Here is a 24,136-nt window from a genome sequence, read left to right as displayed (position 1 = left end):
CTCTGACCTTTGGGCCCTGGCCGCGAGCCCCACCCCCCAGCTCAGCCCACCCAGTTGCAGGGGCGAGTGGGGGCCTCTCTGGGGGCCCTGGACGGCAGCCAGCGGGTGTCGAGAGCCTGGGAAGGTCTCCTTGGGGAGCTCCAGCCTCCCCCCCACCCACCCACCCACCCCACTCTGAGGCCGTTCCTGCAGCTCAGTAACCAGATGGTGGATTAGGCTCCTAACGGGACCCCCGGCGCCTGCCCCTGGATGTGACGTCTTGAACCTGCCAAACCTGGGCAAGCCTGAGTTCTCCGGGAGGAAGGAGCTGCACCCCCCAGTGCCCCCCGCCCAAGCTCTCACGCCCAGGGTCCCCACACAGGCTGGGGACATCCCCGGCCGGCACTCTCTCCCTCCTTCCAAGGGTACTTGGGGTCCCGGCAAGCAGGAGCGAAGGCTGGGCAGGAAGCCCACGCTGTACTGGTCACACGTCCTGCCCCCCCCCTTGCCCGAGAGCCCTGAGGACTGGCAGGAAACTCACATTCTCTTCCTGGGCCAACATCTCTGGGTGCTCCCGGCACCCACACCAGCTCCTTCCCCTCCCCCGAAGGGCAGGAAGGAATAGGGAGGGCAGGGACGCCCCCAAGGTCACACCCAGGGACGCCTCCCGCCCTGCTCTGACCTTTACCCAGTCGGGGCTCCTGACAGTGGAGCTGCCTGGATTCCCGCTCTGAGTGCGCAGGCAGGGGCTGGGCCAGCAGGGCGTGATGATTCCCGTGCCTGACACCAGAACTGCCATCCCCTTTACCATCAGCACCAACCTCTTCCTCCTCCCGAACGTCACCACCATCATCCTCACCATCATCCCCGTCCCCATCACCACCACCACCATACGATCACTATCCTCAGCACCACCATCATCACTATCACCATCCCCATCAGCATCACCACCGTCACCACCACCACCACACCACACCATCATCACCACCAGCACCATCACCATCACCACCACACCATCACCACCATCATCACCACCATCACCTCCAATAGCATCAGCATCACTACCATCACCATCATCACTGTCACCACCACCATCACCTGTATCACATGTATCACCATCACCACCATCACCATCACCACCATCACATCACTACCATCACATCACCACAATCACCATCAACCCATCACCATCATCACCACCATCACCATCACCTCCAATAGCATCAACATCACTACTATCACCAACACCACTGTCACCACCACCATCACCTGTATCACCATCACCATCACCATCACCACCATCACCACCGTCGTCATCACCACTATCACCATCACCACCGTTACCACCACCATCTCCATTATCCCCATTCCCATCCCCATCCCCACCACCCTGTCACCACCATCACCATCACCATCCCCGCCACCACAAGCAGCACCACCCTGTCAGTCAGCCTCACCCTCCTGGCCCTCCTCACCCTGCCCCACCATCTTGCCCTCACCACACTCTCTTTCCTACTTCACGGTCATCCTCGCTCCCGTCACCCTCATCACCAACGTCTCCATCACTGCCTTCACTATCATCTTCCTCCTCCTCCTCCTCCCCCCCCCCAGCCCAGACACCCATGAAGACCGGGGTGTTGTGGGATGTGGGGGCATTTAGGACCCAACTCCAGGCCGACTCTGCTGGGGCCACAGTCCTCCTGAAAGCCCGAGTCTCGGCAGACCCCCACTAGGGAACAGGTGAGCTGGGGAGACGGGGGTGCACAGATGAAGGCCAAGTGTGGAGACGGCGTGAGGGAGGCTGTCACCGAGAGCACCTGCCCTTGGCACCGTCTCCCCTTAACGGTCTCGAGCCGGACCTGCCCTGCACACTCCGTGCCTCAGTTTCCCTGCCTATAAATGGGGGAGGGGCGGGGGTGCTGAGGGTGGGTCAGAGCAGCACCGGGACCCCAAGCCCCAGGGCAGCTTTCCCCATGGGCACTGGCCCCCTGCTGTCCTGAGGGTGGGCAGTCCCCGGGGATTGCCCAGGACCACAGAGTTGACCAGACCCCAGTGCAGGTCAGGGAGAGTCCAGCTGGGCTCCTGGCTTCTGCGCATGACAGCTGGGCATCCCTGGTCAGGAGGAGACAGAGGGTCCCGTGGGAACTGGGGTCTCTCCTGACACCCGGCGTGGCCTCCCCCGGCCCAGCCCCCCGGCGCCCAGGCGGAGGGAGTGCCCGGCGTCGCAGCCGCAAGGGGCTCCCTGAGGGGGTGCTGGCCTCTGTCCGAGTCCGGTTTCTGGCAGACGGGGACGCGGCCAGTGTGGCCGGCGACACGCCTGGCCGTCCCAGCGGGTGGCGGTTCTGGCCCGGCCTGTGCGAACACTGTGGGCATTTAGCAGCCGTGCTCACACTGGGGCGTTTCATCAAACTGTCTGGAATAACACTCGATGTTTGTCCAGTCTAGACAAAGGGATTTTGTATGAGTTTGGCTGTTTAATCTAAAAACTGCACCTGTCTCTTTGATTTATTTAACTCTTCCCCCCCAGGATTTTAAGCCAATATCGGGAGCTGGAAAACACTCCATTTCCCACAAAACTTGCTCGAAGTTTATCTTTGCAATATTTCCAGACCGCCCGAGCTCTAACATCGGAGACCCATAATTTAGCTCAATGGTCACGAGGTGCCACCCACGGCCCTGCAGAAGCCACCGTGGCCACTCACTCAGCCAGAATCCACGAGTGTCTTGGGGAAGAACTGTGCCCTGGGGACCAGTGCCCTGAGGGGTCTCTGTCCGGGGGTCCATGCCGTTGGGGTCTGCGCCCTGAGGGTCTGTACCCTAAGGGTTTCTGTGTCCTGGGGGTTCATACCCTTGGAATCTGTGCCCTGTGGGTATCTATGCCCTGTGGGGGTCTGTGCCCTGGGGGGGTTGTGCCCTGGGGATCTGTGTCCTGGGGGTACCTTGCCCTGAGGGTCTGTGACCTGTGGAGTTGTTCCCTGGGGTCTGTGCCCTGAGGGTTTCTGTGCCCTGAGGTCTGTGCTTTGGGGTCTGTGCCCTGAGGGTTTCTGTGCCCTGGGGGTCTGTGCCCTGAGGATCTGTGCCCTGGGGGTCTGTGCCCCAGGGTCTATGCCCTGGGGGGCTATGCAGGCCCCACCCATGGTACAGTCGCTTTGTTCCTGGCCACATTCCTAGCAAACTCACCAGAGCAGACTGTTGGCTGGTCAGTGGCCAGGCAGGGCTGGGGCTCGGCCTGTGGAGGGCAGGACCCTGCAGGGAGGGGGGCATGCACCCTGAGCCCCCACTGCCCGAGCTCTCCTGTTCTGCCGCCGCACAGGGGACCCGCCCCACCCCGTCTCTGCAGGTGTGGCTGAGCTCAGCGGATGTGGGGGCGGTGGAGGGGGCTTTGTCCCGACGTGGCCCAGCACGACCCTGGGCTTCTGGGAACCGGGTGAGGAGCTGTGAGTCCAGCTGCCCCCACCTGACTGCCCGGCCCCGAGGTCCGGCTGCTCCTGCCTTTGAACTTGAATGGGAAGCTCAGTCTGCCCCCCGCTCACCAGCCGGCCCGCGCGGGGCGGGCACGGGCACCATCTGCTCTCCGGGGCCTCCAGCTGGTGACCGCAGAGCCGGGCTGGGCTGGCCCCACAGCTGTGCCAGCCAATTCTCTCAAGGAGCCTCCTTTGATGAAGGACACACAGCATCAGCGCTCACACGCCTGTCCCGTGTGCACACATGTGCAGAGATGCACACAGGCACGCCCAGACGCACACAGGTGCAGTGTGTGTGTGCAGGGTGCTGGCACGATGGATGCACGCAGGTCCACGCGCGTGTGCCATGTTGCTGCACAGAACATGTGCAGACACAGACACACAGCGTGCACAGATGTGTACGTGGATACACGTGTGTACATGCTGTAGGTGGGCCTGAAGTGTGCACATACATGTGTGATGTGCAGATCGTGTGCACACAGCACACAGTGAATGCAAACATGCCTGTGTCTACATGTGCAAGCATACGTGTATGTGATGCATATGACACATATACATGTCTCGCACAGTGCTGTGTGTCCAATCAGCTATAATGTCCAGAACACACATGTCCATCCTCCCTACAGGACATCACACGTGTCTGTATACACACACACACACACACTCACACACTCACACTCACACATACATACACACTCACACACATATACACTCACACAAACACACACACTCACACACATACACACTCACATAGACTCACATGTACACACTCACACTCATATACACTCACACACACTCACATTCACTCACTCATACACACACTCAAATACACACTCATACACATTAATACACACTTACACACATACACACTCACGTATACACACTCACGCATGCACACTCACACACATACACACCCACACTCACGTACACACACAGCCCACACACTCACATACACTCACACACTCATACTCACGCACATATACACATTCATACACTCACACACTCACACATTCACTCAATCATACACATACTCAAAGACATACACACTCTTACACGTTAATACTCACACACATACACACTCACGCATACACACTCACGTAGACATACATATACACACCCACACTCACATACACACTCATACACAGCCCACACATGCACACACACACTCACATACACTCACACACCCATACTCACACACATATACACATTCACACATTCACACACATACACACTCACACACATATACATGCTCACACTCATACTCACACAGACTCACACACATATACACACTCACACACACACACATACACACTCACACAAACAGCCCACACTGTTGTCAGTGGTGTCATTCTGGAGAATGTGCTAGAACTGGTCCCCAGACAGGGAGCTGAGAGGCCCCAGAGACTGGCCAGGGGATGCCAGGCCAGGCCAGAGACAGAAGCTGGACAGGCCCGCCCAGGAGCGTGGATACAAGGCGGCGGCAGCTGCTGAGAGACGCCTGGAGAGAAGTTCCTGTTGACCCCCCACCCCGCCCAGTCCGGGACGAGGCTCAGGCAGGGCCAGAAACATTTCCTGGCGGTCATGTCTGACAAGGTCCCTTCCCTTAAGCAACGGGTCCTGCCACCTGCTCTCTGGCCATCACTGTCCTGGGATCCAGGGTCACAGGGCAGCGGTGTGGTCCCGGTGGGTCCCTCCTGGCGGGCAGGACACAGGGGTGCCCCAGGGGGTGGGCAGGGGTGTCAGACACGGCACACGGGGCTGACCAGAGACTGGATACCCTTAGGCCAGGGGGCTGCGGCATGTGGCTGGGCACATCTCCTGGGTGCCAGCCCTGTCTCTGGTGCACCTGTGGCCTGCAGGGTCTGGGCACTGGTCCAGGGGTCCCCACCTGCAGTATGTCCACTGAGTTGTGGGGAGGGACGGTGGCACGGCTGAGCCACGCCAGGCAGAGGCCCCAGCCAGGCTTCCTCCTGTGCTGACCATAAAGTGTTGGGCACTCCCGGGCCCCTCCTCCAACAGTGCCCTGGGAGGAGGGGATACACTGCCGCAGCTCCGGGTGCTGCCCCCGCATGGCCGCCAAGGACCCCATACCGGGCCCACCAAGCATCTTCCCCAGTCGAGCCTTAGATGAGACGGGCGCCCCAGAGAGCCTGACCACGGAGCATGTCCACCAACACGTGACCCACGGAGTGTGTCCACCAACACGTGGCCTACTGAGCATGTCTGCCAACAGAACGAGACCCACTGAGCATGTCACTAACAAATGTGACCCACGAAGCATGTCCGCCAATAGAACATGACCCATGGAGCATGTCCACCAACAGGCGTGGTCCACGGAGCATGTCAGCTAATACATGTGAATCCACAGAGTTTCTTAGTCAACAGACGTGGTCCACGAAGCATGTCAGCTAATACATGTGAATCAACAGAGCGTGTCCGCCGGCAGACGTGGTCCACGGAGCGTGTCCGCTAACCGTCACTTATTCCCCGCATGGAGGCTGCTGCGACAGTGAACAGACGAACACAAACTCCATCATCTTCGCAAAGAGCCATCCAGCAGGGTCCCGAGTGGAACTCACAGCCTTCCTGAGCTACACACAGCTGCGCACACACACACACACTGCACACACGTACTCACTCAGGGGCACCTGCACCCACGCACGCACGTGTCCAGGCACTCACCTGCGTGTACACGCGTGCCTGTCTGTGTGGGGCAGTTCTGGATCCGGCAGGCAGCTGGATCCCGGCGGCAGCAGTGGTGTCTCTGGGCCTCAAAGGCAGTGTCTGGGGACATCCCATCAGTGGCTAGTAAGGCACTGACCCTCCCACACGCAGGGCCTGGGGCCGCCCCCACCCCGCCTGCTCCCCTGGGCCATCACTGCACCTGCCCCGTCTCCTGCTCAGCCAACTCCTGCTCCCCTGCAGAGCCCAGGCTGACCCCACCACCAGGAGGGCAGCAGAGGGGGGTGGGGAGGGACGGGGGCAGGAGGAGGGGGCGTGGAGAGGTGGGGAGGGGCAGGGGCGGGCAGAGGGGGCAGGAGGGGGAGGGCAGGGCGGGGAGGGGCGGGGTGGGGAGAGAGGCAGAGCACAGCTTCCAGCAGCCTGTCCCACAGAACCAGTCTCGTCCCCCAGGGAGCCGCCGACCCCCACAGGGTGACAAAGCCTGGGGGCTGATGTCCGGGTCTTCCCGAGCTCACCAGGCTCCATGCCGGGGGACCCGGCCTCAATGGACAGGCCAGCAAGCTGAACAGAGATGCGGCCCCGGGCTGGGAGGGCCCCACCTGGTCACAGTAGGATCCCCGGCCCTGCCCCTCGGGACAGCCAGGCTCCAGGCCCAGGCCCAGGGGCCCACTGTACAGGGGCCGCAGGCTCTACAGTGAGTGGGCACGCTGTAGGGTGGCCTCTGCAGGGGTGGCCACGCCGCTCAGACCCCAGGGTCCCCACTGTCCACCCCACATGGGAGGAAACAGGAGGGAGGAAACGGCCACGTGTGCGCTGCTGTTCGCAGGGAACATGGGCACCCCCAGGTACACTCAGCGTCTGCATTTGCCTCCCTAAACCCCAACCCCCCAAAGAGGAAGAACGTTCTAGAAATTGCCACAGCAGACTGGGCTGGCGATTCCTTCCAGCACATTCTGGGTTCTCAGGGGAGGCTGGGGTGGGGTTGGAGGGGTGGTCAGGGTGGGGGAGGGCGGACGGGAGCATGGGTGGTGGGAGCAGGGGTGGGGTATGGAGGGGGCAGGGGTGGAGGGGACAGGAGGGGCAGGGGTGGAGGGGTGAAGGGGGGGCGGGGGCGGGGGTGGAGGGGGCAGGAGCAAGGTTGGAGGGTCCTGGGGTGGAGGGGGCAGGCAGGGGTAGGAATGGATGGGGCAGAGGTGGAGGGAGCAGGGGTGGCAGGGGCAGGGGTGGCGGGGGCAGGGGTGGAGGGGGCAGGGTTGGAGGGGGCAGGAGTTAAGGGGGCAGGGGTGGAGGGGCACGGGTGGCAGCGGCAGGGGTGGAGGGATGGTGGGGGCAGGGGTGGTGGGGGCAGGGGTGAAGGGGTAGGGGTGGAGGGGCACGGATGGCAGGGGCAGGGTTGCAGGGGTGGCAGCGGCAGCAGTAGCAGGGGCAGGGGTGGTGGGGGCAGGGTTGGCGGGAGCAAGGGTGGAGGGGGGCAGGGGTGGAGGAGCAAGGGTGGCAGGGGCAGGGGTGGAGGGATGGTGGGGGCAGGGGTGGCGGGGGCAGCGGTGGAGGGGGCAGGGGTGGAGGGATGAGTGGTAGGGGCAGGCGTGGTGGGGGTAGGGGTGGCGGGGGCAGGGTTGGAGGGGCACGGTTGGGGGGTTGGCGGGGGCAGGGGTGGTGGGAGCAGGGGTGGCGGGAGCAGTGGTGGAGGGGTGGTGGGGGTGGCGGGGGAGGGGTGGAGGGGCAGGGTTGGTGGGGTCCGGGGGCCAGCTCGCAGGCTTGTCGCTCAGGCTTGTGGCCGGGCGCCGGATAGCCGTCAGCCGAGTCCGTGGACCGGGCTCTTCGCCCGCCGGGCAGGGGGTTCCCCGGGGAAAGGCTCTAACCTCCCCATGGCTCCTAATCCCTCTTAGCGCAGGGCTTAATGGAGGGCCGCGCTCCGCCTCTCCCTGGGCGCGCGGGCAGTGACCAGACAGCGGCCGCCCGTGTCTGTCCAGGAGGGCCTGGTGCGCGGGAAGCAGAGCTGGGCATTGCAACTCCACAGCTCCACCTCAGCCCCACAGGCCCATGCGCACTGCAGCCCAGCACGCGGTTCTGCCCACAACCCCACTGAGCACCAGAAACCCTCCAGGCTGGACAGTCCACAACGGGCGGCTCTCCTGTAGCTGTGAGTGCATGCAGAACCTTCCAGAACAGGCCTGCCAGAGACCACGCAGCCAAGAGCGGGAGGGCGCACCGGGGCGGGTCCCCCTGGGAGATGGACGGCTCTGGCGCAGAGCACATGGGGAGCACGTGTGACCAAAGGCCACCGATGCGTGTGTGGACAGTGACACTGCAATTTTCTGCAATAAAAGATGCATAAAACAAGACAGTGCTGAGCTGGATCCTCCTATTGGGTGATCCCAAGCCCCTCCTATTGGCTGATCCCAAGTCAAAGTCCCTCCTATTGGCTGATCCCAGGTCCCTCCTATTGGCTGATCCCAAGTCAAAGTCCCTCCTATTGGCTGATCCCAGGTCCCTCCTATTGGCTGATCCCGAGTCAAAGTCCCTCCTATTGGCTGATCCCAGATCCCTCCTATTGGCTGATCCCGAATCAAAGTCCCTCCTATTGGCTGATCCCAGGTCCCTCCTATTAGCTGATCCCAAGTCAAAGTCCCTCCTATTGGCTGATCCTGAGTCAAAGTCCCTCCTATTGGCTGATCCCAGATCCCTCCTATTAGCTGATCCCGAATCAAAGTCCCTCCTATTGGCTGATCCCAGGTCCCTCCTATTGGCTGATCCCAAGTCAAAGTCCCTCCTATTGGCTGATTCCGAGTCAAAGTCCCTCCTATTGGCTGATCCCAGATCCCTCCTATTGGCTGATCCCAAGTCAAAGTCCCTCCTACTGGCTGATCCCGAGTCAAAGTCCCTCCTATTGGCTGATCCCGGGTCCCTCCTATTGGCTGATCCTGGGTCCCTCCTCTTGTCTGGGTCCAGTTTGACCCTGGTGGCACTTGCGCAGACTCCACTACTCATGATGTGGCAGACCCAGGTTCCCCCGGGAGAGCCATGGCTGGAGGAGCGCGCTGCAGGCAGACAGTGGCAGTGCAGAGACAGTGGTCGGGCTTCCAGCGTGCCCGTCCCGCCGTCTCTGACCACTGCCACGGCTGCTGAGGGTGGCAGGAACTCGTCACCGACTGGGAGCCCCTGCTCCAGCACACCAGACGCAGGAGAGGGCACAGCCCACCCGGAGACGCAGGGAAGTTTGGGTGGGGCTCCGCATGGAACCCTGGGCGAGACGTCGCTAACTTCGCGTGGCTTAGAGAAACTGCTGAACCCCTGCTGCCTCAGTTTACCCATCTGTGAAATAAGGCTAATGATGTTCCCTGACCTTGAAGGGCTGTGGAGAGATTTGTTAATTAGAGTTTCTGAGTTGCTTGGCAGCTGACGGATGAAAAGGGCAGACTCGTTAATTGATTTTTCAAGGCCAAGTGTACCACCACACACGGCAACTCTACACAGCAACTCCACACACACACCGACTTCACACACACACACTGACTCCACACACACACGCCAACTCCACACGCATACCAACTCCACACATACCAACTACACACACACCAACTCCTCACACGCACGACTCCACACACTGACTCCACACACAGACCATCTCCACACGCATACTGATTCCACACACACCAACTACACATACACACTGACTCCACACATGCACACCAACTCCACACACACCAACTTCACACATATACTGACTCCACACACACCAATTACACACACGCACCAACTCCTCACACACACCGACTCCACACACATGCACCGACTCCACACACACCATCTCCACACACATCAACTCCTCAACACACCAACTCCACATACATCAACTCCACACACACACACCAACTCCACACATATACTGACTCCACACACACCAACTCCACACACATACTGATTCCACACACATACCAACTCTTCACACACACTTCACACCCTCCGAGCACACGCCAACGTGCACATGCCCCACAGGCCTGCATCTGCCTCTTCCTCCGCGGCTCAGCTGGGCACTGGAGCGCCTCACTGCTGGGGGTCGCCAAGGCCCCCGACTCTCTCCTGCCCCACGGACTCCCACAGTGCTCATTGTGGGGTGCTCGGCTGCACGTGGCGGAGCTGCCCCTGCTCTGTGGGCGCCGCCTGCCCGGGAGGCCGAGCTCTGGGCTTGGACTCAGGCCCCCTCGGCTGCCTTCCTGGGCAAGCCGGGACTGGCCCCGTTCGGCTCCTCCTGGGCTCGGATCAGCAGCTGGACAGCCCGGCCTGCCACACACACGGTCGTTTCTGTGTGACCTCAATCAGGACGCCAACCTCTCTGGGCACAAATGACCATTCCAGAACAAATCTGCAGGAGTGGGGAGCAGCGTCACAAGCTCAGCACAGGCCCGCACACGAGAACTCCGGGGAATGCTAGCACAGGTGCTCCCGTGGTAGTGCTCCTGGGGGCCCCTTTGGGGGCACTGTCCTCCCCAACACCGAGTCTCAGCCGGTGCTGAGGCCAGCACCGAGACTTTGGCCCCAAAAGGCCCCCGGCTGGCCCAGCCCTCGGCTGCACACACCACCCCATGATGCTGGCAGCCTGCAGGAATGAGAACAGACGAGAACAGACTCTGGGCCACTGGCAGCCTCTGCTCACGGCCCCGAGACAGCCCAGAGGGGTCCCGGGGCAGACCGGGTGCATATAGATGGTGACCCTGGGCAGCCTGGGCTCCTCCTGGCTCAGCGCCCGAGGGTCCCATCCCCTGGAACAAGCCCACTCGGGGCATGCGTGACGAGACAGAGATCCACCTCCCCATTACGGGAAAGGATCCTGAAGGGCCAGCCCGAAATGACAGCATCCCTGCACACACGTGTACACAGACACACATAGGCACACACGCATACACGTGTACACACACATAGGCACACAAGTGCACACAGATACACATAGGCACACACGCACACACATGTACACAGACATGTAGGCACACACATATACACGTGTACACCGACACACATAGGCACATACTCACACGTGTACACAGATACACATAAACACACATGTACACATGTGTACACAGACACACATAAGCACACACTCACACATGTACACAGACATGTAGGCACACGCATACACACGTGTACATTGACACACATAGGCACATACTCACGTGTACACAGATACACACATAAACACACAGGCACATGCGTGTGCACAGACATGTAGGCACATACATACACACGTGTACACCGACACACATAGGCACATACTCACACGTGTACACAGATACACACAAACACATGTACACATGTGTACACAGACACACATAAGCACACACTCACACACATGTACACAGACATGTAGGCACACACATACACATGTGTATACTGACACACATAGGCACATACTCACACGTGTACACAGATACACACATAAACACATGTACACATGTGTACACAGACACACATAAGCACACATGCATATATGTACACAGATACACACATAGGCACATATGCATACATGTGTACACATATACACACTTAGGCACATAGGCACACATTCACACATGTACACAGACACATGTACACGCATGTACACAGACACACATAGGCACACACGTACACATGTGTACACAGACACACAAAGGCACACATGTATACATACGTGGGCACACATATGTGTACACAGACACACACATAGGCACACACATACACACAAATCCATGTAGAACACACAGGCACCTAAGCACACATAAGTCCCACGTGCATGCATATAGTCACACATGATGCACACACAGGGGCACGGCACACACCACTGGCAGGGAATCGTGGGCCCAGGTGGGCTCGGCTGGTTTCAGAGTCTCATCTGTGGAGCCCGAGAGTGGGGTGGGGGGAGGGTCGGTTCCTGGTCACGACCTGTCACCGCTCTGTGGGACGTCCCGCGGGCCTTCTCCCCTGTCTCCAGGCTGGCCCCAGGGGCTGGCAGCCCCTCTCACGCCTCTGCACAACTTCGTGGATTGTTTCATTCCCCAGAAGGCCCAGGACTGAGTCTCCCCGGGCGGGAGAGGAGGTTTCACGGAACACAGGTGCGGGGGCAGGGAGGGGCATGGACGCGGCACTCCAAGCTCAGGTCCCTGCCCGTGACGTGCATAGACAGCACCTGGAGCACACACGTAGGCACACATGGTGGTGCACATGTGACATGCACGCACACGTCTACACACATGCACACACACTCCTGTCATAAAAACCAAAAGGAGACCAAGGCAGCAATGCCGGCGGCTACATCCTTCCCCAAAACCTGCGCACAGCTTGAGCATGGACAAGGTGGCGTGTGGGCCAGAGGGTGGGAGGGCCCCATGGGCCCTGGGGGGTCCTGGGTTCTGGTGGGTCCTGGCTCCGGGTGTGTCCTGGTGTGTTCTGGTGAGTCCTAGTGAGTTCTGGTGTCCTGGTGGGTCCAGGTGGGGACAAGTGAGTCTTAGTAAGTCCTGGTGGGTTCTAGTGGGTCCTGGTGAGTCCCGGTGGGTCCTGGTCGTTCCCAGTGGGTCCTGGTGGGTCCGGGTGGGTCCAGGTGGTTCCCGGTGGGTCCTGGAGCTGGTCAGGAACTGGCCGGGAGCTGCCTTCTGCACCCGGAAGGCAGCTATGTCGTTGGAGCTGATCTGGTCCAGGTGTGATTCTCACCCGGGTCACTGATCCCTGTCTCCCAGGAGGCGGCAGCTGGTCACGCAACAGAACATGCTCAGATGCGTCCAAGGATGTGGCACGATCACACCAGAGTCGGCTGGGCCAGCTCTGTCCTGTCCACCATCCAGCGCATTCCCAGAGAGTCCCCGCATCTGTTCACATCAGCATGCACACACACACACACACACACACACACACAATGTATATATTGTCACACTGCTGTGGACACGGACATGCACACATGAGGCATGTGTGCAAACCATGTCCATGCGTGCTGTGTCCCACACGTGCTCATGTGCAACTGCATGCCCGCACACCGCAGCCCTCATCTGCTGCTCTGTGACAGTGAATGCCGGCTATTAGCTCGTTCCTCTTAATTAGACTTTTCCTCTGAAGCGCAGCCTCCACCCACAGCTCTGAGGGAACACGGACCCCCCACACCACATCCCTCCCCAGGCAGACACGGGGTGCCACAGGACCCCCCCCCCCCGCCCGGCCTCCAGTCCCCGCCCTCCATTCCCACCCCTGGCCCAGCCTAGGCCACCGCGCTGCCCTACACACAGGACTCACTGGCCTTCCAGAAGGTTCTGAAGCACCCTAGTGGTCACCTCAGGGCCTGCCTTCCTGCGCCACACCCCTGCGGGCTCCTGCAGTCTGGGGGTGTCCGTCCCTTCTCCCACACATCCCAGAAGGCCCGGGCTGGCCCCCTCTGAGTGCAGGCACAAGTGAGGCCCACCCAGGCACCACAGGCCAGGGGGTTTCCCAGCACCACCACCACCCACTAGGCCATACCCGCACTCTGCCCTGCCCACCCCTGCCCTGCCCCACCCTGCCCTGTCCACCAGCCCTGGGGTGCAGCTCCTAGCAATGTCCAGCTCCCAGTGAGGGTCTCTGCTGCGGCCCCCACGCTCCCAATCACTGCACCACTACAGAGCCCTCAGGGGCCCCCTCTGGGCACGGCCCTGGGCCGCCTGTCCCCCCCATGATGCGTCTCTGCCTGTGGCCGAGGCAGCGACTCCTGGAACATTCCAGATGGTGCTTCTGCAGAGACCCTCTGGGGGTCCACACCACCCCCAGCCTCACCTCCCCCCCAACTCTGCTTCCCCCAGACAGTGTCCAGAAGATTCCTTCCTGACTGCTCCGAGGACCGAGCCTGGTGGCATCCCCTGGGGCCCATCACGCTGGGTTCGCGCAGGGCCAGTTCCGGGCAGTGGCCGCCGGTGTGAGCGCCAGGAGCAGCAGACAGAGGCCTGGGTGCCGGGGCCTGCCGGACGCTGCCACCGGGCGAACGCGCCACCGTGGGCAGCCGGGAGGGGCGAGGCCTCTGGAAGCCGCTAACCACGGCCCAGCCCGGGGCTAACGCTGCTTCTCCAGCCCTGAGCGCTGCACCAGCCTGGCACGGCCACCTGCCTGCCCTGGGCCGCGAGCCCAGCCCAGATTGGCCTTCAAGGCCCCGCAAGGAGGAAGCCAGCGGACTCCGGCCCATGGGGCTCCCCTCCCACCCACACGCCAGGGCCTGGGGCATAGACAACGCCGCCGCGGGCTGAGGGCACCTGGCCAGGGAGTGGCGTGGACACGGGGACAGTGCTGTGGGCAGTGCAGCCTGGCACAGACTGCCCGCACTGCCCGCTCCTGCAGCTGGGTGCTCAGAAGACAGTGCTCCGGATCATGCCGGGTCAGAGGCAGGTGCCTCTGCTGCCCTCATCACCCCTATGGCGGCCCCAGCCCCCGTGGGTCCCTGGCTACCGGCAACACGCTGGTGGGGGTACTGCTCCTCCCAGGTGCTCATGGCCCTCCCCCCTGCACCCCTACCCTGCCCCTCTCCCCCGCCTCCTCCCCCGACCCCTCTCTCCCTAGCCAGAGAGCCCCCCCCCCCCCGCCCCGCGCGCACAGCATTTAACTTGTTCCTGGTCTCCAGGTGTCCAGGCTCAGCCCTAGGACAAAGCTGTCAGCTCTGAGCATGCTCCTGACCAAGACCCTCGCCCCGGGCCCCGAGACCCTCCCCCCAGGCCCCGGCACCCTCGCCCCAGACCCCAGGTGTGTCTGAGGAGGAACTCCATCACCGGATCCCCCACCCGTCGGCATGGGCAGAGACGTCTGTGCTCGCCGCGAGTCCGGCCGACGCTGGCCGGCAGGACACTCCCCGCACGCCTGTGCTCCTGGCAATAAACCCGGCTGTCTGCTTGGAGCAGGCGGTGCTGGCCACGGACTGTCCACGTCACACGTGGTGGGGGGCGAAGCGGTGGCACGGGCTCTGGTGACGTCCGTCCGTGGGGTGACCCGGGGCTGCAGTGCTGGCCCTGCTGGCGGCTCCCCGGGGTCAGGGACTCCAGGGACAGGCCCGAAGCCACAGGCAGCCGGGAACGGGGTCCCGAGGCACCAGGTCTGGGCCACGGCGCCCCCCCACCCCAACACGAGGCTGCACGGCTGCAGACCCCACGGCCCCCTGCACCGCCCCTCCCCGCACTCCTGGGCCAGAGCCCGCCATGGCCACTGGGCAGCGGAGCGAACGCACGCCCGGCCCTGCCTCACACAGCCGAGTCTGCACCCGGCTCAGCCCGAGCTCCCGGGGCCGGGCAGCCCCTAGACACAGCGTCCTCCACCGCCTGCCCCACACCCCGTCACGCCAACCCAGACCCTGCTCACACACGCACCCAACACAACCCGCACACACAACACAACACACAGAACACACAACACAACCCAGCACACACAACACAACCCACACACACAACACACAGAACACACAACACAATCCAGCACACACAACACAACCCGCACACACAACACAACCCTCACACACAACACAACCCGCACACACAACACAACACACAGCACACACAACACACAACACAATCCAGCACACACAACACAACCCGCACACACAACACACAGAACACACAACACAATCCAGCACTCACAACACAATCCAGCACACACAACACAACCTACACACAACACAACACACAGCACACAACACACAACACAACCTGCATACAGAACACAACCCAGCACACACAACACAACCCACACACTCAACACAACACAGCACACACAACACAACCCAGCACACACAACACAACCCACACACTCAACACAACACAGCACACGCAACACAACACAGCACACACAACACACAGAATTACACAACACCCAGTACACACACAACAAAACACAGCACACACAACACACAGAATTACACAACACAACACCCAGTACACACACAACAAAACCCACCACACAAAACCCACAGTACACACAACAAAACCCACTGTACACACAACACAACCCACAGAACACACAATACACAGAATACACAACACACACTCAACATAACACACAGGACACACAACCACAGCACACACTCAACACAACACACAGAGCAGAAAACACAACCCTCAGCACACACTCAACACAACAGACAGCACACTCAATCCCGAGTCCCACATTCAACACACACAGCACCCGTGGTGGCCGCACACCCGCGTCACACACGGCAGCTGGGCAGCAGCTCTCCAGCTCCCTGGGGGCAGGAGGGTCACAGACCCCACAAGCTGAGCTGTCGTTGGGGACAAAGCCTCAGCCCAGACCCAGCTCTGCACTGGGCAGCCGGGACCACGGGTCTGCACACACGTGTGGCGGTGACGGTGGAACACGGGTCTGCACACGCGTGTAGCGGTGTTGGCAAGACCCGGGCCTGCAAGCACTGACTCAGCTGCACCCACCCTCGGTCCCTTCCGGTGGCCCGGCGCTGGCCCTGGGCACCCGCAGTGTGCCCATCTGAGGGGCCACGCCGCTGCCCACGGTCGGCGGGAGCACGGTCAGCCCCCCCCTGCCCTGGGCTCCGCCGGGGACAGTCGTGGAGGCCAGCTCCCCCCCCCCACCTCGCCCCCAGGCCCACATTCCTGCCAGAACTGTGCCCAGGGCGTGTCCACCCCTGACTGAGCCCCCGCCTTGCCACCCCTCCCTGTGCCATCCCTGCCTGCCCCATCACCCGCTTCTCCTGCCAGGCCTGTGCCCGGCTTCCCGCCCGCCCCAGCACCTGCCCTCGGCTGGGCGCAGCCGCCTGTCCCTCGGGTCTGTCATCAGCCGACGGCCCATCAGAGGAACGACCCTCGAGCAAGCGGCGGGCGCTTGGCATGACGGTCTCTCTCAAGAGCCGGCAGCGCGACCCCAGCCAGGCCCCGGGGGGCTCCTTCCTGCACCTCAGCGACCCCATGGCCAGGCTGACAGAGCAGAGACTGCCACGGCGGCCCTGGCGCCTCCAGCAACGGCACCCCTGGGCACCCTCCTGGCCCTGCTCCGTGGCTCCTCCCAGAGCCTGAGTAACCACCAAGGCTGTCCTGGGATGGGCAGTGGGTGGCAGAGGCCCAGGCCCGCCAACCAGGGGGCAGAAGCGGCAGGAAGTGGGCTGGGCAGGACGGGGCGGGGTGGACAAGACAGCCCAGGCTTGGGGTGCCGTGGAGACACAGGCGAGGGCCGAGCCCCGCCCATCAGCCTCTTCATCCCGGGACCCCCACCTTGGCGCCCCCCGCAGGGGTCAGCTCTGCACGGTCACAGCCCCTTCCTGAGACACTCACGCAGACCCGCCTGCCGGCTGCCGGCCAGCTGGACAACATGACTCTCAGCAGTCCCCAACCGGGAACCAGCCTTCACCCCCCCTGCCCCCACCGCTCACCATGGGGAGGGGCGGCTTCGGCGGAGGGGGAGACCCCACGCTCGTGCACAGGGGCAAACCCCAGGGAAGAGCAGGGTGGACCCAACTTCCTACACATGGGGGTCGCCAGCCTCCCTAGAGGCCTCTCCCTGCCTGGTGGCCGAGGACAGCCCCCCCCCAGATTCCTGGAAGGAGGCGTGCGGAGGGAGGGTCGGCCAACCCGGGCCCCCGCCCCCTCACCTGCGTGTCCCCGGAGCCGGCAGGAGAAACCCTCCGAGCCAGACTTCAAACACGGGAATCTGGAGCAGGATATATTTGGCTGTCCAAGCTAATCTTTACATCAATTCGGTCTCGACTGACTTGTAACCCTTTGAAGAAAACTTGGCAAGTCCGCGTGGAAAGCTGATGACTCTTACGTAAGCCCGGAGCGGCCCCTGGGTGCCCGCCCTGGGGGGAGGGGGTTGCTCGCCCAGTGACACGGCCCTCACGGGACTCGGCTCCAGCACCCGCCGCGTCCCCACAAGTCCTCCAGGGAGGCGGAGAAAGGAGCCGGACCCATGCCCGCAGGCCCGGGACCCCAGGAGGTGCCTCCGGGAGTTGGTGGCAGCTGGCAGGGGCGGGGAGGGGGGAGGCGGGCAGCGGTTGTGGCTGGGAGCTGCGCGCTGACCCTCTGCCAGGCAGGTGGTCACGTGAATCCGAGCACAGGCCCGGCGGGTAGTGCCAGTAACCCCCGCCCCTCCTTCTCCACTGGACACTGGACATCTGGGGGTGGGTGTAGGCAGGGATTCATCCATGCGGTCGGAAGATGTCACCATCCCCCCAACGACGCCGAGTCCAGACACATCTGCCCCTGCCCCCTCCATCATCACCTCACGGCCAGTTCTGGCTCTGGCTCCCGGGGGCAGCCGCTGGGAGGGCCCCGGCCAGAAGGGCTGCCCCGGGAGGGGCATCTGTGCCAGCTCTAGCCCCAGCTCTGAAGTGGCTCTGGGTACCGCCACACGCCCATCACCGCCCTGAGACCCGAGCGTGGCGCAGTGGGCCTCCCGTCCGTCCCCAGGCCAGGACCGACACCCCCAGGAATGCCTCAGCCCAGAGAGCCATGGAACCTTCCAGCAGGAACAGAGGAATGGCCCCAGGCAGGGGCCAGGAGGAGGCGGGGCTGGGGACGGCCAGGGGCAGCCCAGCAGCAACGCCCAGCCCGGACTCCCACGGGCAGCCCCGACGCGGACGGCATCGGCACGCGGGCGCTGAGCAAGCAGGGCTGGGGCCGAGCTGTGAGCGCGGGCAGCTGCTGGCCGAGCCCCCTCCCGGGCCCCCGCTGCTGACGGAAGGTATCTTTGGATCTGGGTAGCAACTCCCACCAGAAGCGCATACAAAGAACTCAGCAATCTGCTTCCCCGAGCGAGAGAGCCTCCGCCAGCGAGCTCTCAGCTCTCACCGCGACGAACAAACGTAGGACCCAGAAACCCCCCTGCACTCGGCTGGGGGCGGGGGGAGCTGGAGCCTGCCCTGGGCTCCGGTTCTGCCTTCGCCTGCCCTGGCCAGGCTGCCGGCCCACAGCAGGGGGCCGAGGCTCACCTAGGGAGCCGGAGGTGACAGTGTGTCTCCAAGGCAGAAGCACATTTCCAAGTCCAGCTTGCCAGCCAGCCCGGGGCGGGCAGGGACACGCAGGTCCCCCCTCTCCTGGCCAGGGGACAGCGCTCCGGGGCACGACGGAGCCCTCTCCTGCCAGCGTCCCCACCAGGTGCCCGGCGAGCTCACAGAACATCTCGGTGCTAATACCGAAAGCAAAAACCAGAAGGTCAAACTTCAAAATCAGCCCGAGAACTCTCTCCTCCAGCCACTGCCTGCCGTGCCTGGTGGCCCTCGGGGCACCCGGCTCGGGATTCGCTTTCCTGCTCCTTATCGAGATGGACCCATCTCTCCATCTAGCAACTTAGTCATAAAAAAAAAAAAATGTCGGTTCAAAGAACTTGCCTGCCTCAGCCACAGGGAGCCAGACAGCGGCAGGAAGCGAAGCCGAGGCGGTGCGCGGATGGGGGTACCCTCTTGCCCAACGCGCCCCCCACTCCGGCAGAGACCAGGGGGCCGGGAGGCGCGGCCCCTGGATGGGTCACCTGGACAGAGACGTCCTTGCTCCATTTTTGCTCCAGAAAGGCCAAGCCAAAACCTTATCTAGTCCAGGTGCGGGGTACCGCCTGGGCCCGGCGCGGATACCCACCAGCCCACGTCTGGCGATTAACCTTTTAGAGCCCGGCGGGGCGCGCTGGACACCCCCAGCCCCCGGCGGGGTGGGGAACGGCGCCGATCTCCAGAAAAGGGCCAGACAGCGACAGCGGCCCGTGGGCTCGCGGCTTCCCACGGCGCCGGCCCCGTCACGCGCGCGGGGAGAGGCGGGCTCTGCCCTCGATCGCTCGGAAACCAGGACGCGCGCGGGGCGGCGGGGGCGGCGAGGGGGCGGCCGGCGGGACGCGGGGAAGCGCGGGACCCGCCGCCCAGCGCGGGCGCGCAGTGCAGCCCAGTGGACGGACGCGCGAACCGCACGCTCCGCGGCCACCCCGGACCCGAACCGGGCCGGCACGAAGCCGCGGGTCCGCCCGGGGCTCCGGGGCTCCGGGCCGCCGGGGCGGGGGAGAAGCCCGGCCGGCAGCGCGGCCAAAGTTTCTCGGGAAGGGCCCTGGGGTGCCCCGCGCACGGGGTCCGGGCGGCCCCGGGTCCCGGACCAGCCCCGGTGCCAGCCCGCGCTCGCGGGGCGGGGGGCGCGGGGTCTCGGGCGCCGCATCTCCCCCCGCCGCGCCGCCCCCGCGCGGGGGTCCCCGCCAGGGCCGGCCGGGCAGCCGGGCGCCCCGGGAGGCCGCTCCCCGGCGAAGTGGCCGTGGGGTCCGGCTCGGAGGCGCTCGGGGCGGCCGGCCGGGACGCTGCGCCGCCCCCCGGGGCCGGCCCGGGACCCCGCGCGGCCCGCCCGCCCGCTCACCTGAGTCCCAGGAGCTGTCGGAGCCACATGGTCACGTTTCGGGGCGCGGATCAGGCGCGGCGGGCCCCGGCCATCGGCGCGGGTCCGCGGGTCAGCGCGCGGCCGCGCGGGGCTCCAGGCCGGCCGGCGGCGCGCCGAGGGGGCGCATGGCTCGGGCGGGGACCCCGCGGCCGGCCCGGGAGGGGCGCGGGCGGGTCCCCTCGGCGCGCCGCCGGCTCCGGGGCGCGGGCCGGGGGGCTCGGCCGCCGCTGGGCGCCCGCGGCTCGGCGGGGCTCGGGGGGCGCGCGCGGCGGCGGGCGGGAGGCGGGCCCGGGGCGCGCGGGGGGCGCGGGGCGTGCGGACGCGGCGGCGGCGCGGGGGATCCCGGGTCCCGCCGCCCGCGCCGCTCGGCCGCCTCCCCGCGAGCGTCTGCGCCTCCCGAGCGGGTCCCGCCCGCGCCCGCCCGGCCCGGCCACGTCACCGCCGTCCCCGCCCCCGGCCCGGCCCCGCCTCGCGGCGCCCCTTCCCCAGCGCCGGCCCGGGCCGGGTCCCCACCTCGGGAAGGCTGGAGCGAGGCCGCCGGCTCCGATTGGACCGCCGGGCGCCGGAGATGGTGTTGCCACGGTAACCGGCGGCAAGCGCAGCGGCTGGAGGTTCCGACCCGGTTTCGGGCGCGCCCAGCCCGCCCGGGGAGCCGACGCGGGGAGCGCGCGCGGCCGGGGGCGCGGGGGGACTCGGCGGGGGCCGCCGAAGTTTCCGCCGGATTGGCCGGACCGGAGCCCGCGTGGCCGCCCGGCCGGGGCGCGCCTCCCCCACCCCAGGTCCGGGCCGGCCGCTGCCCACCCGCGCCCACGCCCGCGCCCACAGCTCCGACCCCGACGCTCCAGGACCCCCGGGCTCGGCTGCCCGGCGCACGCTGGCCCCTCTCCAGCTGTCCCCCCACCCCGCCCCACCTTTGGGGGACAATGAGTGGCCGCGGGGACTCTCCTGCAAGGTCACTCCAGGTGCTGGACAAAGCCCACAGCCGGTGTCTCGGCCACGCCGAGCCCGCAGGAATGGACCCGGGCCCGGACGCAGCCGGGCGCGGAGCCCCGAGGCACAGGGCACCGGACAGAGAGCCCCGCGCAAGTCTGGGCAGCGGCGGGCGGTCAGTCCTCAAGCCACGGGGTCTGCACCGGGCAGAGCACGAGGGTCCCGGGGCCCTTCTCCGGACCTCTCTCCCGGCCGCTGACCCCGTGGCCTGGGGAACACACCTGCCCTAGGCCAGGTCTCTGGGGCTCCGGGAGAGGCCCCACGTCCCCTGGCGGCCACCCGCCAGAGGAGCACCGCCACTGGTTCTGGCCTGTGGCCTGGAGCGCCCTGCCCGGTCCATGTGGGGCCGCCGTGTCGGGCAGCAGCTGGGCCCCAGTGGGCAGCGGGCGGCCGCATTGCTGCCACCTAGTGGGAAGAGTCGGGAATGCTGCGCCGAGCCCCTTCCCAGTCACTCACGCGCGTGAGGGGCTCAGAGACCCCCGGCTCCTGTCCGATGCTTCTGGGGCGCTGCAGCTTGCGCCCGCGCGGATGGAGCCAACGGACCGCGTAATCGAAGCAGGGGTAAGAAGCACGCGGCCTGCGAGAGGGCTCCTGGGAGGCAGCCTGTGGCTTCCCACGTGCGTGGATGTGTGTGTGTACACACACGCATGTTGTGTGTGTGTGCACGCACGTGTGTGATTGTGCATGTGAGTGTGCATATGCATGCACGTGTGTGCTTGTGTCAGAGTGTGTGCACACATACGCGAGCTTGTGTGTGTGCATGCATGTGTGTGCTTGTGCGTGAGTGTGCGCACGTGTGCTTCTGTGTGTGAGAGTGTCATGCATGCACATATACAGGCATGCACGACAGTTGTGTTCATGTGTGCATGTGTGTATGTGTCTCATGTGAGTGTGTGTATATTGTGTGTACATGTGTCCTTGTGCATGGGTGTGAGTGCATGTGGCATGTGTGTGCAAATGTGTATGTGTGCTTGTGTGAGAGTTGTGTTTACGTGTGTTTGTGTGTGCATATGTGCATGTGTATATGTGTGCGAGAGTATGTGTGTATGTGCATTTGAGTTTGTGTGTGAACGTATGCGCGTAATAAGGTAGTATATGTAGCTGTGTGCATTGTGTGTGTGCTGGCATGTGTGTGTTTGGTCAGCGCTTTCTGACCAGAGGACCCTGTGTTCGCATGTCCAGTTGCGGGGCTGTGGGATCTCAGGTGGACTCACAGCCACCGGGTCAGCCGCCGGGTTCTAAGCTGGGGAGGGTCCTGCCTCCTGCCGGGCTCCACAGAGTGGAGTGCGGCGCGGCTGGGTGGGGCTGGGCCCTGGGGGCCCTGGGTGAACACAGTGGCTGCTGCCTTGGTATTGGCAGGGGTGCCCCCTCCCAGGCTGTGGGGCGACCTGGAACCAGACGCCCCCTGCCATGGCCCTGCCCACCCCAGCAGCTGCAGTGACCAAACACCCCCCACCATTGGAGGCACCCGCCCCCCGCCCCGTCACACAACAGCCCTTCACAGCCATCAGACACCACCACACAGCCACACACTGTCACTCTCCCACACGCACACACACACCCCAGCCACAACTCACGGCGACACACAGTCAGTCACACCGGGGCACGCACTGTCATGGGCATGCACCTGCCATCCCACACGTGCACACAGTTACCTGTGTAACATATGGAAACACACCACCACACACAAGCACCCGTGTGTATGTCCTGGAAGAGTAGACATGCTATCACATGCACATGGTGTTACATGTGCACACACAAAGAGGTGTCACATACATGATAATGCAGGCACGAAAGTACACAGTCACATGCGTCTACATGCATGTGGTCACACAGGAGCACACACTATCCTACGCGCTGTCACACACGCACACATCGTCCCACACATATACCGTTGTGGTACACACATCATCACATGCCATCACACGCCATCACACACCATCACGCACCTTCACACATTACACATGTGAGAACCTGCATGCTACCAGTTCCTGGGGCAGAGGTACCACCTCACGTGTGAGGCTACTGGACCACCTGGCCCTGCCCACTGCCCACTGCCCGCCTGGACCCTCAGAGGTTGGAGCCCGAAGGTGGCCGGCCCGGCCCAGGAGGTGGCAGGAATCTTTGAAGCGTCACAGACTGGCTGCGTTTCAAGTCTGGCCACGGCAAATCGAGCTGTCAGGCCGCCTCGGTCACGGGTGAGCTGTCTGTGGCTCTAAACGGAAGGGGAGATGCTGATTAAAGGTGTTAGAAGTCCCTTCAAGGCCCTGGCACTGTCTTTCTGCACCCCCTGCCCCGGATGCCCCAACTTCGGGGGCGGGGGGGACCTGGGGCGTGGGGGCAGGTCGCCTTTCCCTGGGGACGCTGAAGTACCTTGACCCGAGCTCCCGGCCACTCCCACCGCGAGGCTACCCAGAGGGAGCAGTTGCCTGCTCGGGTCTCCCTGCCCACCCACTGGGCAACTGAAACTGCTCTCAGCAGTGCGGGTGACTCTGCAGGGGAGAGACAGACTCCTGGGCCTGGCCGAGAGGGTCCTGCCTGGCTGCCCTGTTGGGGTCCTGCCACGGGACGGAGCACAGGGTGAGGGGCTGTACGCGTGGGTTGCACTGAGGGGCTTGAGGCTTGGTTGGAGCTGGGGAGGGGGCAGAGCCCCTGTGAGGCTGTGCAGACCCCCGGGCTCTAGTG

At 63.8% G+C, this 24,136-nt stretch overlaps 1 protein-coding gene across 3 annotated transcripts in view; it reads right to left on the bottom strand.

Moving 5' to 3' along the window:
* Positions 1-21,481, bottom strand: part of AJAP1 (adherens junctions associated protein 1) — a 55,965-nt gene extending 34,484 nt beyond the window's left edge. Inside the window, exon 1 of one of the 3 annotated variants that reach the window (XM_056128405.1) lies at positions 21,373-21,481. Coding sequence is in view for 1 of the 3 variants with exons in the window: in XM_056128403.1 (XP_055984378.1) it covers positions 20,441-20,469 (29 nt within the window). In the remaining 2 variants the exon portion in view is untranslated. Of the gene's footprint in view, positions 1-20,440; positions 20,599-20,974; positions 21,220-21,372 lie in introns of those variants that run through there. The other 2 variants (XM_056128404.1, XM_056128403.1) reach the window with 2 other exon arrangements.
* Between the last annotated feature and the right edge of the window lie 2,655 nt (positions 21,482-24,136).

Source organism: Sorex fumeus, unplaced genomic scaffold, assembly GCF_029834395.1.
Source record: "Sorex fumeus unplaced genomic scaffold, SorFum_2.1 ptg000064l, whole genome shotgun sequence".
Lineage (NCBI taxonomy): Eukaryota > Metazoa > Chordata > Mammalia > Eulipotyphla > Soricidae > Sorex > Sorex fumeus.
Note: the sequence above shows the minus strand (reverse complement) of the source record. Positions and strands in the feature narration are given on the sequence as shown.